Here is a 16982-nt window from a genome sequence, read left to right as displayed (position 1 = left end):
GATGAGGTGCTTCAAACCCCCCAAGGACTAGTCAGGCCATTTGGGGGAATTCTGGAAGTTGTCATCAAAATCAGGAATTATCCCGTCTTCCGCCTTTTATTTCCTAGCCAAAACCTTTCCTTTCTCCTCCTTATTCTCCGTGCATTTCTCCTGAACTTTTCCTGAACTTCCCCCCAGCTCCTCCCTGCTCTTCCCCACTGGCTGGTCTTAGGACCCAGCAACGGAGGTGGGTTGGTAACGTGATATAAATAGAGTACCCAAACGGGATAAAGTTTGAGGAGAAAGCATGACATCATTCTGGACTTGTTCTCCACCCAGCCGAGAAACTGGGATGGAGGTGTAAACTTTTGAGCCAGAGAAATCCTGCACGGAAAACCACAGCTGCTCATTCCCAGCCCAGTTCCCATGCAAAGAACGACAGCCTGGTGGATCAAAAGGGATCCTTTTTCTTGATCTGCATTTAAACCCATCCCCATCCGAATCTCTGATAAGAAGAAGACAACTCTACAGCAGAGCCACAGAGAGCAGGGGGAATGAGAGAAGAAAACTGAGAAATCCGAGCCAGCAGCTGAAAATTGCATTTTTAAGCATATCTAGGTTCAGTTCCTGGGACGTCCTGCTGTTCATTGAAAACCGTCTCCTTCTTGCTGCTTTCCTGGAATGTATTTATGGACCCCTGAAAGTTCCCCTCTTTGAAGGAAGTGGTTGTCAGAAGGAGTTTTCTCTCTCCCCCTCCTGCCAACAGTGGGTGTTGACTTGATTCAAACCCGTTCGCAGCATGGACCTGGTGCAGTGACCGAGGATGATTAGTGAACGGAGATTTCTTTAGAGAAATTTACTCAACTCGCCGCTCGGTCAACGGAACCATGGAGAACTGGTGGTCTATTTTGAGTTATCTCTCCTTGCTGATTTTATTCCAGGTAACCCTTTGCCAAACAGATTCCAAGGACTTTCTCCTCCACCTTTGCTTGCTTGCTTAAATGCTTCTGCCATTCTTCAGCCTATTCATGTAAGTCTTTTCTCTTCTTTTAAACGTACAGGTGTATGGAAACTATACATGGCTCCCCAAACATCCAGGTAAAGAACTTTTGGTTTAACTTTTGGGAATCCCTCTCTCTGTCTCGGTCACGAGCCTGTGATAGATCGAACAACATCTTTGAAGCATTTTGTCCCAGCCGAGAACTTGAAGGGAGAAATAGGAAAAGTAAAGAACCGACCGTATAGTCCACGTAACAAAAACAGCTGTTTTGGGTTGTAGTGGATTCAGGATGCCTGTAAACCAACAGGCAGTGCAAGATTTATGCTGTCGGGCTGGCTTGGGGGTGGAATGACTTTTGAATGGTGCCCACATTTCTAAGATCCGGAGTGAGGCAGTCAGCTAAGATCTGGATGATGATCAGGAAGACCCAGAGGTTGGAGAACTTACTTTTTAGATGATAAATCCCAGATCCCCATAATTAGCATAAATATCGTCTGTGCTCAGTTGGGTGTTTCGGCACCACATTTCCAGCCTCTGGAGATCTGGGGAACTCCATCGTGGTCCCCCCCCTGCCCAATCTGTCCCGCCTCGCAGGGGTGTGAAATAATACATTGAAGAACCCTGTGGAAAAAATGTGGTGAGGGAGGATGATGCCACTGTGTGATGCCTCAGGGAAGCTTCCTCGAGCACATTTCCTCACGGGCGTCTCTGGTTACAAGGAAACACACTAGACAGCCATGATCTTGGCATCTCTTCCTTTGTGGGACAGACAGTGACTCTCGGATAGGGAGTGAACCTGGATGGGGTCAATCCTGCAAGGGGGAAAGAGCTGTGGGGAACTTAGCAGGCTGCTCTGTGAAGAACAGCTTCTGTCCCCTGCCAAAGGATCCGGCCACGGATCTCCCATAGCTCCCGGAGATAAGCTGATCCGGGCCATCCTTCACGAGACGCTTCCACCCGAGCTTCATCGGAAGAGCTGCTTAACAAGGCAGCTTGGCTGCGGCAGGCTCTGAGTGGATCGGGCCCCTGCCTTGATGAGCGTGGAGGAACCCCATTTGGCTTTCCTGACCCATCTGCCTTCTTCCCACTTTCCAGGGTTTCAAGTCTGGCGACGCGAGGGGATTATAATTGGGGATGCGCACGATGCTATCTTTCCGAAGCATATATAACTAGGCTTGGAAATAACACGTCCGATTTAACGCGCCCCTAGCGAAACGGTTATGGCAAGAAGCGCCAAACCTTAAGAGAGCAACTTGTCAGAAGGAGCTTTAAAATACCAAACATGTTACTCCAGCAACATTCATTAGATGTATCATTTGGCTTGTCCTTCTGTTTAACTATTTTAGTGCTAACATGTTAAACTGATGTGTTCTTTCCAAGCTCCAATATCATGCTACCTATTGCTTTTTTTTCACTTTTTGGGGGGGGACCTGTGCACAGGTGAGCATGGGCGCAATTGAGCCAGGGATGAAAAGGCAAATGATCAGAAGGTCCACTTCAATGCACGCTTATCTAGGAATTAACCCCACTTGATTCAGTGGGGCAATTTCCACCACTTGCCTTTCTCCCTTAGCCTTATTTTCTGCCATCCTTGTTTGTCATACCCAGGGCTCCTGATTGATTGTGGAAGAGTGAGCAAAGCAAATCAGAAACAGCCATCAGCAGAAGAAACCACACTTTCTTTATCTTAGCCCTAATGGGATATTTAAAGCAGGGTTTGCCATGTGGAGAAGACTCAGAAGTGCTTTACCCTTCCCTTCCTCTAGGGGGAGCCCTGGGACTGTGCAGCTGGCCCAAGGCTACCCAGGCTGGCTCTATTTGCAAGAGGCACAATGGAGAACTGACTCCACTTCCAGATACCTAAACCAGCTAATAACTGTGTGTCATTAAGTAAATTCTAACTTATGGAAACCTTTTCCAGGGTTTTCCAGTTAGACAACACTCTGAAGTAGTTTACCATCCTCTTCTCCTGGGGCTCTCTGGGATGGCACAGCTTGCCCAAGGCCACCCAGGCTGGCTATTCTCCCAAGAGCCGCTGGGGGGGGGGGGAAATCGAACTCCCAGCCTCAGCCGCTGGAGCTATCCAGTCGGCGGGTAGGAGCAAAGGCTGAGACCGACGCGCCGTCAGGATTCAGGAAAACAAAATGGAGATTCTCGTTTCTTTGCATAAACGTGGAAGCACGTTTTCAAGAAAAGGCTGGCGTTCTGCCAGAGGTTATTTGCTTTCCGATAAATAAGAACACCGACTGAATTGGTTCGGCGCTTGACACTTTGAGCACTGTGGTATACGGATTTATTTATTTTTTTCCCCCTTGTGCAGCAAAGTTAATGAACTGAGGGATCGCTGTTGAAAAGATGGACGCGGGAGACAGTGGTCTCTCTTGGGAAAAGATCAATGTGTTTTAAAGGATCTTTTAGAACGCACTTGTTTCGTAAAGAATCAAATGACCCTCTGGGCTTCCTTTCTGGAAGGACGGAGTCCTTGCGTACAGGGACTACATCTCCCATGGTACGGCGCTGAAAGGCATCTGTTTCTGGACGAAGGCCGCGTCTGAATGACAGAGCACAAGGCTTGCCTGGAAAATCCCAAGCTTTCTCACTGACCCACGAGGGCCACTTATCCACTCTGTCCACGACAGTGCCGGCCCTTTGGAGATCAGGCTTCTTGAGTTGACAAACGTCTCTCCTCCCCCTGTTCCAGCTGTTATGTCTTTCTTCTAAGAACCCTAAAGAGGCCGTTTTGTCTCCAGATTGCTCCGCATATTTCATTTCCCAGCAGACAGACCACCCGGAGAGGAACGTCTCACAGTGAAGCAAGACTCCTCAGATTCCACCCCCCCCACTAGCTTATCCACCTGGATCTCAGCATGATGACCATCTGCAGCTGAAGGAGACAACGCAGGAAAATGAGACATAATGAACAGCAGGGTGTACTTATTTCGAAGCAGAGAACTACAAAGAAAAGCGCAAAACAGTGGGGGGGGCGTCTTATTTTTCCAGATGTTGCTCTGCATCTTGAAGTCTTTCACACACACACACACACACACACACACACACACACACAGAGACACAGATGCTGTTGCAAGTGTACGCTCAAAGATGTGGCAGGAAAGTTAGTGTGCATTAGAGAACGTTAAGTATCCAGAGAAAGGATGTCATTTAAGAAGAATTAATTGGTTAGCTTGTTACATCGGTGTCTCGCCTTTACTCCAACCAGACTAAAGCAGTTCAGCAAGTACGCATGAAGACGTTCTTCCTCGCTACGTCCTCAGAAAGACCCTGTTAACGTAGGTCCTGCGAAGACAGGCAGAGAAGGGCTGGTTCAAGGTCACCCGATGAATGAATGTTATGGCTACTAGACTCCGTGCTGTCCACCCTCGCGAAGTAGCTGTCCCGAAGACCTAAAACAAGAGAGCCGCCCATTGATTCTAACACTTGCTTCTGTATCATCAGAATACAGCCCGTCGGTTTTTCTTCCGCATTGCGATGGGTCGGTTCGGAGATGGAACAGCTTTGTGGGCACGTAGCGCTGAGAGATTTGCATGCCTGCAAGGACAACACTGTAAGAGGAGGCCATGTATCTTCGCAGTAAGGTGGACTTGAGGAGCAACCTAGTCAAGGGTGTTGAGGATGATTTGCCAGATCGGCCCTCGGGGGGGGAGCAAGATGACCCACCGGGTGATGAATGGACCACAACGACTATATTCGCAACACAGGGATGGGATAGCTGCAGTCCGTAAGGGGATTCCTTTCACTGGTAAAACAACAGATCTTCAAGAGATTTGGATGGCTATGTATGTGTGCATAAACCTGAACATAGGAAAGTTACGTTTTTTTTCTGGACTACTCCCCATTGTCTTTCACGGCTGGCTGAATATTTGGGGGGTTGTCAGTTTTTTTAAAATTAACTTTTCCAAGCTCATGTGTAGGTGCGCATGTATGCCCCTGTGTGCATAACTTCATGTACATGTTTTCCACTGGAAAAACAGAGGACCAGCCAAGCTCAATGCACCGCTGGAGTGAGTCTTATGACATTTTTTTCTTCTTCCTCTTCTTCTCCCACAGGTTTTGATGTTCTTGCTCAGGCGTCGCATTACTGGCCTCTGGGGACTGTGGAAGGAATCCATGAATTCCGGGATACAAATGGAGGTAGGCAGAAAGTCTACGCCTTTCCCCCGGAAGCCGCTTGCCCTGGCGATGTAGTTAGAAAGTGCAGCCGCACGGCACAGTGATGGCAGTTGGATTCTACTCCAATTACCACGGTCCCTGTCTGAGGGATTCCTGGGATTCGTAGTTCGGGGAGGGACGGCCGTTGGGCGGCCTGTGAGCCGAGAACCCTGAGCACCTGCTCAAACTACAACTCCCAAGGTTCCTTGGGGGGTGGGTGGAGGAAGGACCCTCAAAAGCGCTACAACGGTGTTGTGTAGACTCTCCAACCCCTTTGGATCTCTGGCGTTGTGGTGAGGATAGCATCGCTCGATCCTTCCCTGGGTGTAAAAATAAAAAAATGGACTCTCGGAAGCAGAACGAGTGTGTGGCTCTTCTCTTTGATCTGTGCACGGAGCCAATGATCCTTTGATGCAATATAAATTGTGAATTTGGCATTGGCTAACAGATCCGAAGCATCTTGTGTGAGTTCTTTGTTTACGATTTTATCCCATCGAACTCAGCACTGGGCGAATTCCTTCCTCTCGACTTTATCCTCACAACAGCCTTGAGGGGTAGGTTAAGCTGAGATAGAACGACCTGCCTGGTCGTGATTTGAACTCGGAGCTCCCGAATCCCGACACAACGCTCTGTATCCACTGTCCTCCACCCTTAACTTTCTGGCTAATGGGTGGTGGAGAGGAATAGGTTGAAGGGTCAAAAACGGTCACCATTTACCTGGTTTCTGGTTCCACTTGCATGGGGACCGAGCCTACAAGGGTATGGCGTCATGGGGAGAAGGTTGGACCCCATCTTGGAGCCCTGGGTTCAAAATTGCCCCTCTGTGATGAGATCCCTTGAGTGATTTTGGACTGGCCATCTCGCTGGGTTGCTGGGAGCATTTGATGGTGAAGACGAGAATTCTATGTGCAACCTTGGGCTCATTAGAAGAAAGATGGGATGTCATTATAACAAGCACACGCCACACCCATCATCTCTCCTTCCCATTAGCTGGGGCTGATGGGGACTGGAGTCCCACCATGTTGGGAAGGCCATGGGGACCCCCAATGGAACCGAATATCACTGGACTGCGTGCATGCGTTGCTTCCTCTTTCATCGATTATGAAAGCCTGTCAAGAATTTATTTTTGTATTCGTTTCCCACCTCATTCATTGCAATTTCACGCACTTATGTTTCACTCCATGTTTGTTGTTCATAAATCCTCAGAACCATTGTAAGCTTTTGCCCACCGCATTCATTCGTTTTATTTGTTGAAACTGTCGTGTGGCTGCGGTCCAGCTCCATATCTCTCAGCGCTTCATCCCTTCTGTTGATGTCGTGGCCGTCCGCTTGGTGCGGAAGATAGATCGGTGGGAGATACACACAGATATTTGGGGGGTGACTTCTGCGAAATTTGGTGTTGGGGAGATTAGCTGAATGGAAAGTCATTTTTTAAAAATTCGTAACAATAAACGAATACCGTCACAATGAAATATGCCTGCAGATATTTATCTGCCATGAAATGTAAGTGGAAGCCCAAAGCCAGTTGCCAACCCACAATAAGTAGACCCATTGAATTAGTGTGATTTACAAAAGATGATCCTCTATTCAGCGACTGTTCCACTCATATGGCCATACACTCTTTCCAACTTCCTGCTTGTAAATGCCAACACTTACATCACAAAATGTGGTATGATCTCTCTCACACACACCGCAGAAGGGGTGTATCTGTAATTTTGGAAGAACCCACATATTTGCAGAGGTATAAATATTTAAACTGAGGCTGGCCTACTTTGGGCACATTGTAAGAAGACCAAATTCACTGGAAAAGACAATAATGCTGCTAAAAGTGGAAGGTAGTAGGAAAAGAGGAAGCCCTGATATGAGATGGATTGATTTAATCAAGGAAACCTTGGTCTTGAGTAGAGCAAAAACTGCTGGAGGTCAGCTAAGGTTGGAAGTGACTCAATGACACATAGCAGCAACAGCAAAATCTTTTCATGGTGCAGTATCAGAACTGGCCACTAGTGGGCATAGGAGAGTGTTTCATGTTTTTTTTAATGGTTTACAGGAAATAACAACACCAATGAGTCAATGTGCAGTGCACTCAGTAACTTTTGCAAGATACTGGTTGATGACAATCTGCTCCACAAAGTAAGAGGAAACTAATTTCCCAAAGGCATCCGATTTTGTAAGCATGCATAACCATGAACATCTCAGTGGCCAAGGATCTTTCTGGCCCTGATTAATTAATATTTGTTAATCGTGAACCTGTTATGCCCCACTGCTCAGGAGACGTTTTGAACCCCATGGAGACGTAAATAATGCAACCGCTTTTGCGGTTAAGCGCTTTCTGCATTTTCCAAGCGGTTTCTTCGAAGGTTAAGAGACCCCGATGTGTGTTGTTCCATTAATTACAATGAAGTGGGAAAACTCAGAGAGAGGGGCTGAAACCATAACCCATGGCTCGCCTGCATTGCTAGTACGTGCGCCAAAGCAAACCAGTAATTTCCCCTTAGCCAAGAGCGACTTTTCAGCACCCTGCTGCCAAACCACATGCATCTATTTATAATTTAACTGGATGAGTCATTTTTTTAAATACCCCTTGCTTTTGAGCTGATGTTTTTCCTTGCCTTTCATTGTTATGATGCTGCTTTACCTTCATCAGTTTGGAACTCAAAGAGTTGTAGTTGTAGTTGTTTTTTAAATATAATGTCTATTGAACAGAAAATTCAGTTATTACCTGCCCAGAAATGGCTGTCAAAGCTATTATAATATATATTTTTTTCTTGACTTGGCTTGTATGATTTAATTCAGAAGTTTTAGCCAACTTAAAATGAGCATCTTTCTTAAATGAATGAACAGTTATTTAAATTACCTGGTGGGGAATGAAATACCCATTTCAGTCACTGCAGTCCTGCAAGCTGAAGAGATATCACTCTCATTTATTTGAGACCCTTTTTTTTTAAAAAAAAGGGATGGATTTGATTGAAATCAAATAATTTTTTAAAAAATCACTCTTTTTTATCCATTGTGCTTTTTTAAAAAAATGGCTTCAAAAATAATTTTGGTTAATGTGGTTCACCATACTTTGTGTGGGGGGGGAATGAATGAAATTAAAAATATATATTAAACATTTTACCAGATGTGTAGAACTGCCGGATAGCTCAGTGGTTGAGGTCTCTGGCTGTGGAGCCAGAGGTTGGGAGTTTGATCCCCCCTACGTGGCCTCCTTGACCGGGGCTGGACTGGATGACCCACAGGGTCCCTTCCAGCTCTGCAGTTGTAAGATGAGGATGTGGAGAACATATTGGCCTCTGGTCCTTTTTGCCCTTGCCAGCAGCACCTACAACACACAAGTGTGGCATTTCTCAGCAACCATTTCATCAGACCACATCTCTGAACTGGAAAAGTCACTTTGAAATACATCGTTACACCACAAAACGGAGTAACATCACTACATTACAAGCCTGCTGTCATGTCATTCCATCTTCATTATGGGGAAAGGAACTAATTACAAGTAACTCAGGGCTAATTACAAGTAATTAATGACTTGTAACTAGTTACTCCCACCTTCAGACATTTAATTATTGCTTTCTTCCCTACTGAGAGATATGGACTGGCTCATTCATAATCATCTGGCATTTATTCATTGTACTGCTTTGTTTTTCTTCTGTTTTTTTCTTTGTGTTTGTCTCGTCTTTGTCGTCCTCCACCAGCTGTCAGGCTCCACAACTTCACTGTGCTTCCTTCCCATAATTCCACTTTTGTATATACCAATGACTCTTCCTACTCTAAGTTCTCTGCAACCGTAGGTGAGAACCCAGTACGATTCTTCTACATTTGTTAATCTCGGACAGTTCGGCTTAGCGCCGGACTTGGAATCGGGGTTCGCCCGTGAGGAAGGAGGGTTTTTTTTTTATAAAGGGAAAGTCCAGGTCTCCTTGGGGTCTGTTCCTTTTAAACCAAAACCGGTTTCTTTAAAACCAGGTGTAAAGACACACCTGGGCTGTGCAGAAGCGGAGCCAAGGGGATCTTTAGAAGGGGGAGAGACAAGAAAATGTTCATTTTTAATTAATTAATTAAGTTCAATTATATTAATTAATTCATTCATTTCAATTTAATGATCTTCATGACACTGCTTAGAATCCCCAGGGAGGCTGGGTGGAGGAGGGTTTTGGGCTTTGTACTTGAAAAAGAAAACAAAAAAGAAGAAAAATAATAATAATAAAAGAATTGGAGTCTAAAAATGTTTGGCTCAACGTAGCAGCCAGTTTTTTTTTTCATTTTGCCATCAACTCTTCCTTCCCCTTCCCTTCCAGCAGGACTGGGACTATAGGATTTGGGAGATCCAGAGTCTTGTTTTTCTCCTTCCACCACAGGATGGAGAAAAACACGAGAGAGCTGTTTGATTTTTCCACTGGATCTCTTGCATATTACAGTGGTTCTGAAACTGGGGTTGCCAGAGGTTCTTGGACTACAACTCCCAGAAGCCTTCACCACCTGCTGTGATGGCCGGGATTTCTGGGAGTGGCAGTCCAAGAACATCTGGGGAACCGAACGACATCTCTGGGAAAAACCGCAAACCGGGCTGGTTCGCGATTCGGTTCGTGGATCCCATTTTGCCGAAATGCAAGACGATGCCAAATTCTCTCCCCCCCCCCGGGTCTTCATTTTGCTTCAGCCCATGCCAATGACTTCCCCCCCCCAGCCATGTTGCTTCCTGTTCCTCCTCCATCATCTTCAGAGACAAAGGCCTGGCTTCCCTTTTGCATCCGCAGAGACAGCAGGTCTCGAACCCGATGCTGGTTGACTGTCTCTGATGAAGATGGTGATGGAGGAGGAAGAGGAGGAGGGGGAAGGAACAGAGAGGGAGGCAACGGGGCAGGGGGTGGGTGGTGGGGACATTCGGTTCCTCTCCCCAGAGACACAAACCCGAAAAAAATGAATTGTGAACCAATTGGCTTTTTCCAGGATTCGGGGTGGTTCGTAATTTGTGGTTCGTGGCTAGCCACGAACCACCCCGAATCGTCATTTTTCTGGTTCGTGCCCACCTATCTCCCTTGGTGCCCCCACGCAAGCAGAGACGGGAGGGGGGGGGCGGCATAGCAGGAAAGCTTTCTTGGGGCAGATCTTTTGCCTATGAAGCAACCGTGGTTATTTTGATCAGCTGCCTGTTTTTACTGCTTCCGTGCCTGCCTCAGATATTGTAGAAGGCATCGTGAACAAAGGCATCTGCGTCCCGGATGCGAAAGGCGTGACGTTTCTCCTTTTCGGGAGCTATCAGAACTCTTGCATTATCAAACCAGAATACTGTGAACCCGAAGGTGAGTACGGACGTGCCATCTGCGCAGTTTTTAATTTTACGTTTATCTTGCGTAGAACTTTTATTTTTCTCCCAGAGAAAGGCGGGAGACGGTAGTGAGCAAATCCGGAGAGGCGTTTTAAGGCAACAGTAACCATAACAACAGCCTCACGGAGTTTAGTTCTGTGTAAATTCTGCATCCTTATTTGTTTTTTTGGGGGGGAGTGATTTCAAAAACAAATCCAGATTATTTGCCTAACGCATGCAAATGCTCCTATTGGTATAAATTATGCATGTTCGCTTATTGCTGTAATTTAACTGTGGGATTCGCAGAAAATTCCTGTAATGGATTCTGCTCCGCGCTTCTCTCAAGTGGCTTTGTGTCGCGCTTCCCCACCTGTGTATTGTAATACTCTTCCTCTTGAATCCAACTCCACGCACCAAAACGGCTGGACATCATCCCCCCCACCCCGCCCCCTAAGAATTGGGTTAGATCTCCAAAGTCATCAACTTTGCTGGATCCAAGCGACGTCTGGTTTAAACATTGAAGATCATCTCGATATCTGTACAAAATCTTCTCTTGAGGAAAAAGTCTAGGACAGCGGTTGAGTCTCCTGATGTTCTTGGACTACGACTCCCAGAAGCCTTCACCACTAGCTGTGCTGGCTAGGATTTCCGGGAATCGCAGTCCAAGAACATCTGGAGACCCATGGTTGAGAACCATCCACCTAACGTCCGCCTGGATAATGGGATTTGTTCTTACACCTCAAAGCAAATTCCATTATTTCTTGGTGGGGCTCAGAGGCACCTCCTTGAGTTTGATCGCTCGTTGGTCTCTTCACAACGGCATTGTGAGGTAGGCTGGTCCATCAAGCATGACCTTCCAAAGTCACCCAGTGTCCCGGCTTGGGTCTCGAACTTGTGACGTGACTGCGAGTGGACCTCATGGGATCTCCAGAGGCCCGCCGGCATCCTGATTTTCACCATCCCTTGAGCCATCCACATTTTTAAAAAAAAAAGGGGGGGGGGGAAGAATCATGATTCTGGATACATGGCTCTCCTTTCGAAACAAGGCATGCTCCTCACATCCTTTAGATGCGGAAACGCAAAATAAGTTGAAAATAAGGAAGGTGGCGCTGGAAGACGGAGGAGAAGACACCTCGAGGTGGCCTTCCACCTGTTTCTGGTTTTGGCAGGAAATGGGGTCGTGACCCACGGAGGAACCAAACTTCAAAACCTAGCTCCTGGACCTTCCAAAGTTACTTACTCCTACCCTGCTCAGGGGAGTTAAGTATCTGTGGAGCCAGAGGTTGGGGGTTCGATTCTTAGGAGTAGAGCCAGCCTGGGTAGCCTTGGGCAAGCTGCACAGTCCCAGGGCACCCCCAGAAGAAAGGAATGGTCAACCACTTTTGAGTCTTCTCTACTTAGAATACATGGTCATAATTATTATTAACCAAAGCTTAATTGGCAGTACCAGGTAGGCTTGCTTCTGAGGAAGATATGTAGTTCAAACCCATCCATAATTTGTCTTTTCCAGAGCTTGGAAAGTTACTTTGACCATCTGTAACTATACACTGCTGTAGACCAGTGGCTCCCAACCTTGAGTTGGACTACAACTCCTAGAAGCCTTCACCACTCGCTGTGCTGGCCAGGATTTCTGGGAGTTGTAGTCCAAGAACATCTTGGGGACCCAAGGTTGGGAGCCACTGCTATAAATAGTGGCCTGTTCCACATCGTCAAGAATGATAAGCCTCACTAAAAAGGGGCGCAGAAGAAGATGCTGCTTTGTTTAGAACTCTATACCCTCATTTATACATAGAGATTCAAAGAAAGCTTCATCTCTCTGCTCAGTGCCTTTTTCCCCTCAAGAGATCTGTTGAATTCTGTTGTTGAAAGCAGCCATGTTGGTCAGTTTGCTGCTTGATCTGTTCAATCGTAAGTAGTGAAGCCTTTTATTCTTTCTCTTATTCATGGGCTATTGAGACTGTAAGTGCCAGCAAATGTGAAATGGAAAGGACTACTCTGTGGAACGTGAAGCCATTTTGCTCTCTGAATCCCTGTACTTCTGTTGCACAGTGAGAGGAATGTAACCAGAAATTGAAAAAACCCTGCAACCGGTCCTTCCATTTGATGCCGATTTATGTCCTCTTTTGTGTCGCCTTCCTTTGGCGACGCATAAAGTGGCGCTATTACACAATTCAGTGCCTGGTGGTTAAAAATGTGTCCCTTTTGTGCATCCCAGGGAAGCCAGTGCTGGCTTAACGCACACTTCTTTTGCATCCTTTTCTTCTTGTCATAAAAATCTGTTGTTGCAAGCCGATCAATGTTTATTTCCCCCGCGGTGTGCCTGTACTTGGCAGGAGAGATGATTCCCTGGGAAGTAGACACATAACACAACACGGCTGTAATAGAAAAAGAAGACGCATCTCGAGCTTCTCCAGAAGGAAGCTGCATTTGGGGGAGACAGAGGGGGTGCGAGCAGATCCACCTGGCTTGCTCGTGGAGGGTTTTTTTTTTTTTGAGAAAACAAGGGCCTGTCCATCGGCCTGGCTGGAACCCACCGCCTTTGTGGCTCCTCCCACACAGCTGTCATCGTTGCCTACACCATGCGGCTGAGTGTGATGGCAGCAGACCCTTCTAGTTAGGACCAAAAGTTATGTAACTGCTCTCCGTCTGAAGCTCTCTGCTGCTGTGGATGTTTAATGCCGTCATTATGCGCTAGTAATAAATCATGCGCTGCCAAGCTGATTCTGACCTATGATGATCCTTGTCCAGGGTTTTCCAGGTAGAGGACACTCCAAAGTGGTTGACCCTTCCCTACCTCTAGGGGGCACCCTGCGACTTGTACAGCTGGCCCAAGGCTACCCAGGCTGGCTCTTCTCCCAGGAGGCCCAGTGGGGGAAATCGAACTCCCAACTTCTGGCTCCGCGGTCAGAGACCTAAACTCCCAAGCTGTCCAGCCAGCTTTGACTGAGCCCTCTTCAAGCCTGGACTCTTCAAAGCATTAAACGGCGTCCATGTGGGAGAAAGTGCAAAGAAAGACGGAAGCCAGTCTCGCGAACTTCAAACCCCACCAAAGGCTGACGGTCTTTTCCTCTGCGTGGGACACTTCCTTCCACCAAGAAAAATACCAAACGCAGCGGGGCTAAAATAATAATAATCCAAGCTGCTAGGGGGAATGTCCAAACACCCCTGCGTTTTCCTCCTTGTGGAAAAGATTATCGCAGCCGCTGAGTAACACAGCTTGCTTGGTGTATGGAACAGTGGTAACGAGGTTGCTCTGACGCGCATCCAGATGAAGAGTACAGAGCGGATCCCTCGGGCAGCCTGCAGAGGCCTGTCAATATTCCATGCGTTCTGCACAGCCTGTATAATGGCCTTTTCTCAGATACTAAGCCGTCTCTCCCAAACCCTGCGACCCTCCATTTGAGCTCAATGGGTCTTTTCCTCAAGTTTCCAATTGGATCCCAACGAACACCTCCTTGACTTTTCAAACCAACAGGAGGCAGCTCATGGGACAGCCAAGGAAACCACTCGTTAGCATGTAAAGACGATTAGTGGAGGTCTCAGGCATCAATTAGATTTGTTAGTATTGGAACAAGTGGATTAGCATATAAATTGCGCCACTCTGGGTCTATTGTTAGGAGCGGTGTGTTTTGTTTTAATTTGACGGTTTGCGAGTGCCTGCCTGCCGTTGAGTGCTCAGAAGAGGGCATTGCACTAGGGGAGTGGTATATAAATTTAGGAAAGAAAGGAATAATTAGCAGAAGCTCCAAGTTTGAACGTGGTGGTGCTGTGGGCTAAACCACAGAAGCCTCTGTGCTGCAGGGTCAGAAGACCAGCAGTCGTAAGATCGAATCCACGCGATGGAGTGAGCTCCCATCGCTTTGTCCCAGCTCCTCGCCAACCTAGCGGTTCGAAAGCATGCAAATGCAAGTAGATAAGTAGGTACCACATCGGTGGGAAGGTAAAACGGTGTTCCCTAGTCACGCTGGCCACGTGACAACGGAAACTGTCTTCGGACAGGCGCTGGCTCTATGGCTTGAAAAGCAGGGTGACCGCCGCCCCCTAGAGTTGGACACGACTGGACTAAAAATGTCAAGGGGAACCTTTACCTTTACCAAGTTTGAACATGGAAGGATGTAAGTCCGGCTCTACCATTGAGCAGACTGGATCAACTGCCTTGGGCAACACATGCTGGGGACCAGTCCTTCAACAGTCTATGGAGTCAATTAGCCCTGTTGTAAATGTTCTTCACACCCCAGAACAGTACTTGGGTAGGGTTGCCTTCCCTCTTCTTTCTTCTGATGGACAAAACCCTGTCTTATTTCTCTCACCTCCTTCAGGTGTAACCTTCTCCTTCTTTTGGAAGACTCAAGAGCAACAGACAAAGCCGCCGCCCGCGTACGGCGATCAAGTGCTTTCCAGCGGATTTAAAGTCTACTTCAGCAAAAGCAAAGGCTCCGTGGAGTTGTTTAACCGGCAGATTTCGAAGAAATGGGAGGCCAGTTTCATCCCGCCAGGTGACTTTATTTATTTTCTGTGTTTGGCTTTTTCTCTCCATTCCCGGCAGTAAACAAATACGGGATTGAGAAACTACAAGAAATCGCCCGTTTGATTTGCAAAAGATCGGTTCCTCGTGGAGACGGGGATGAGTAGAACTGATTGAATGATACGGTCAACATCAATAGACCGAGGATTTGGATTCTCCTTGTAGGGCGTAGCTATGGGATCATCATGGTGAATCTCTTCCAAAACGTGCCGCTACCTCCACTGGTTGCAGGACTGGATCCTTTTTTGTTGTCCTGGTTCTGCTGCTCCAGAAAGAGTCTATTCATGCTTGTTCATATCATCGTAGCTAAAAATCTTACTGATCTTCTCCTAAGGTTTGAATGCGTGCAGAATGATGGGCAGCCCGTATTGGCCATTGGTGGCTAATTGACGAGATGCCAGTGTGCTTCTCAGTCACAAGCCTGGTCACACACTTGAATAGATGGCCGAGATCATCATCGGCTTAGAACTGCAGAACCTAAAGTGATCCAGTGGATCATGTAATCCAGCCCCTGTCAAGGAGGCTAGGTGGGGAATGGAGCTCCCAACCTCCAGCTCTACAGCCAGAGATCGAAACCACTGTTCTATCCAGCGGTTTCCTGACATCCTGACAATTAGCCGCAATTGGCCTCAGCTATAGTTCTAGGATCCTGGCCTATGTCTCTGTGTTTTCTTCCTGTGGTTTCTCAGGTCTCCACTGGACACATGTGTTGTTTACCTGGAAATCTGAAGACGGTTTGAAAGTCTACGTCAACGGGACTTTGAACACCATGGACCCCAACGGAACGCTGTTCTACAGCTACGATGACTCCAATTCCAATATGTTGATGGGATCCGAGGGGGACCAGGCCACCCGTTACATCAACGGGGCGTTTGATGAATTCATCATATGGGAAAGAGTCCTCACCCCAAAGGAGATTGAGCAGTATTTTACAGCGGCTGTAGGTAAGCGTTGATGCTCCCCGTTTCCTGGCAAAAGGGGAGAGGCCATGCATGGATCAAAAAACAAGACGCCCCAAACATTCTCTGTGAGTTTGGAAAAGCTGTCCTTCCTTAAGCAAGCTTTGAAGTTTCTGGATTAAATCCAGAGTCTGAGTTCCTTTTGACGGTAGACAACCCTGTTTTAGATACAAAATAAATGAAAAAGGAGAAGTGTAATCATCCCTTTTCAACACTAAAATTCGCAACCACGATGGGTCGCTTTTCCAACACTGTAACCACAAATGGGAACAAATTAGTACTAAAAAGAACTTTCTAATCCAGTGGTTCCCAACCATGGGTCCCCCCAAAGATGTTTGTAGACTACAACTCCCAGAAGCCTTCACCACGAGGTACGCTGGCCAGGAGTTCTGGGAGTTCTAGTCCATCTGAGGAACCAAGGTTGGGAAACCCCGGTCTAATCTCTATAGACATCTTAAAACAAAGGGAAACTCATTCATTCAATCAGGACCTTTGTCCGGAGAAGGCAAAGAAGGGGGAAACACACACACACAACAACAACCTTTCTTTCCCTCTGAGAAATAGGCCTGCTTTTTCTTTTTGACTATCTCAAAAATTCATTCCTGAAAATGAAACACGGCCAGGTTGGTTGTGGAAGTCTCAAACTGATAGGCAAAAAAAAGGGCACATTTTTCACCGATATTTATTTTTTGCCTACCCTTGTTTGGCCTTGATTTCTACAAAATGGCAGCGAGGGAGTCTCCTGCTCCCTCCATGTTAGAGCAGGGTCCCCCTTTTAAGAGCTGAGCATGTAGAGGTCAGCTTGCAAAGGACTCTTTAAGATACTTTGGTATCTAAGATACCTTGGCCGTGTTGACCATCTGCTTGTTCACTCAAGTCAACCGGTTCTGTCCAGGAGAATCTCGGCGTCAAGCAAAACTATGAGCAGATTTTGCAAGCATGGCCTGATTTTTACAAGGATTTGTCAGGACTCATCTTTGGTTTCCCCTCGTTTCGTTTCTTTTCTGTCTCCCATCGCAGCAATATTTCGTACATGTACCT

At 47.0% G+C, this 16982-nt stretch overlaps 1 protein-coding gene across 2 annotated transcripts in view; it reads left to right on the top strand.

Moving 5' to 3' along the window:
* The first annotated feature begins 269 nt into the window (after positions 1-269).
* Positions 270-16982, top strand: part of ADGRD1 (adhesion G protein-coupled receptor D1) — a 128753-nt gene continuing 112040 nt past the window's right edge. The window contains exons 1-7 of one of the 2 annotated variants that reach the window (XM_072983175.2): positions 276-920; positions 1041-1077; positions 5045-5128; positions 8845-8940; positions 10330-10452; positions 14777-14953; positions 15672-15926. In XM_072983175.2, coding sequence (XP_072839276.2) covers positions 867-920; positions 1041-1077; positions 5045-5128; positions 8845-8940; positions 10330-10452; positions 14777-14953; positions 15672-15926 — 826 coding nt within the window. In that variant the 5' untranslated portion in view covers positions 276-866. Of the gene's footprint in view, positions 921-1040; positions 1078-5044; positions 5129-8844; positions 8941-10329; positions 10453-14776; positions 14954-15671; positions 15927-16982 lie in introns of both variants that reach the window. The other variant, XM_072983176.2, reaches the window with a different exon arrangement.

The sequence above is a fragment of the Pogona vitticeps genome, chromosome 14 (assembly GCF_051106095.1).
Source record: "Pogona vitticeps strain Pit_001003342236 chromosome 14, PviZW2.1, whole genome shotgun sequence".
NCBI classification, from domain to species: Eukaryota; Metazoa; Chordata; class Lepidosauria; order Squamata; family Agamidae; genus Pogona; species Pogona vitticeps.
The sequence above is the reverse complement of the archived record's forward strand: the minus strand, read 5'-3'. Positions and strand labels throughout refer to the sequence as shown.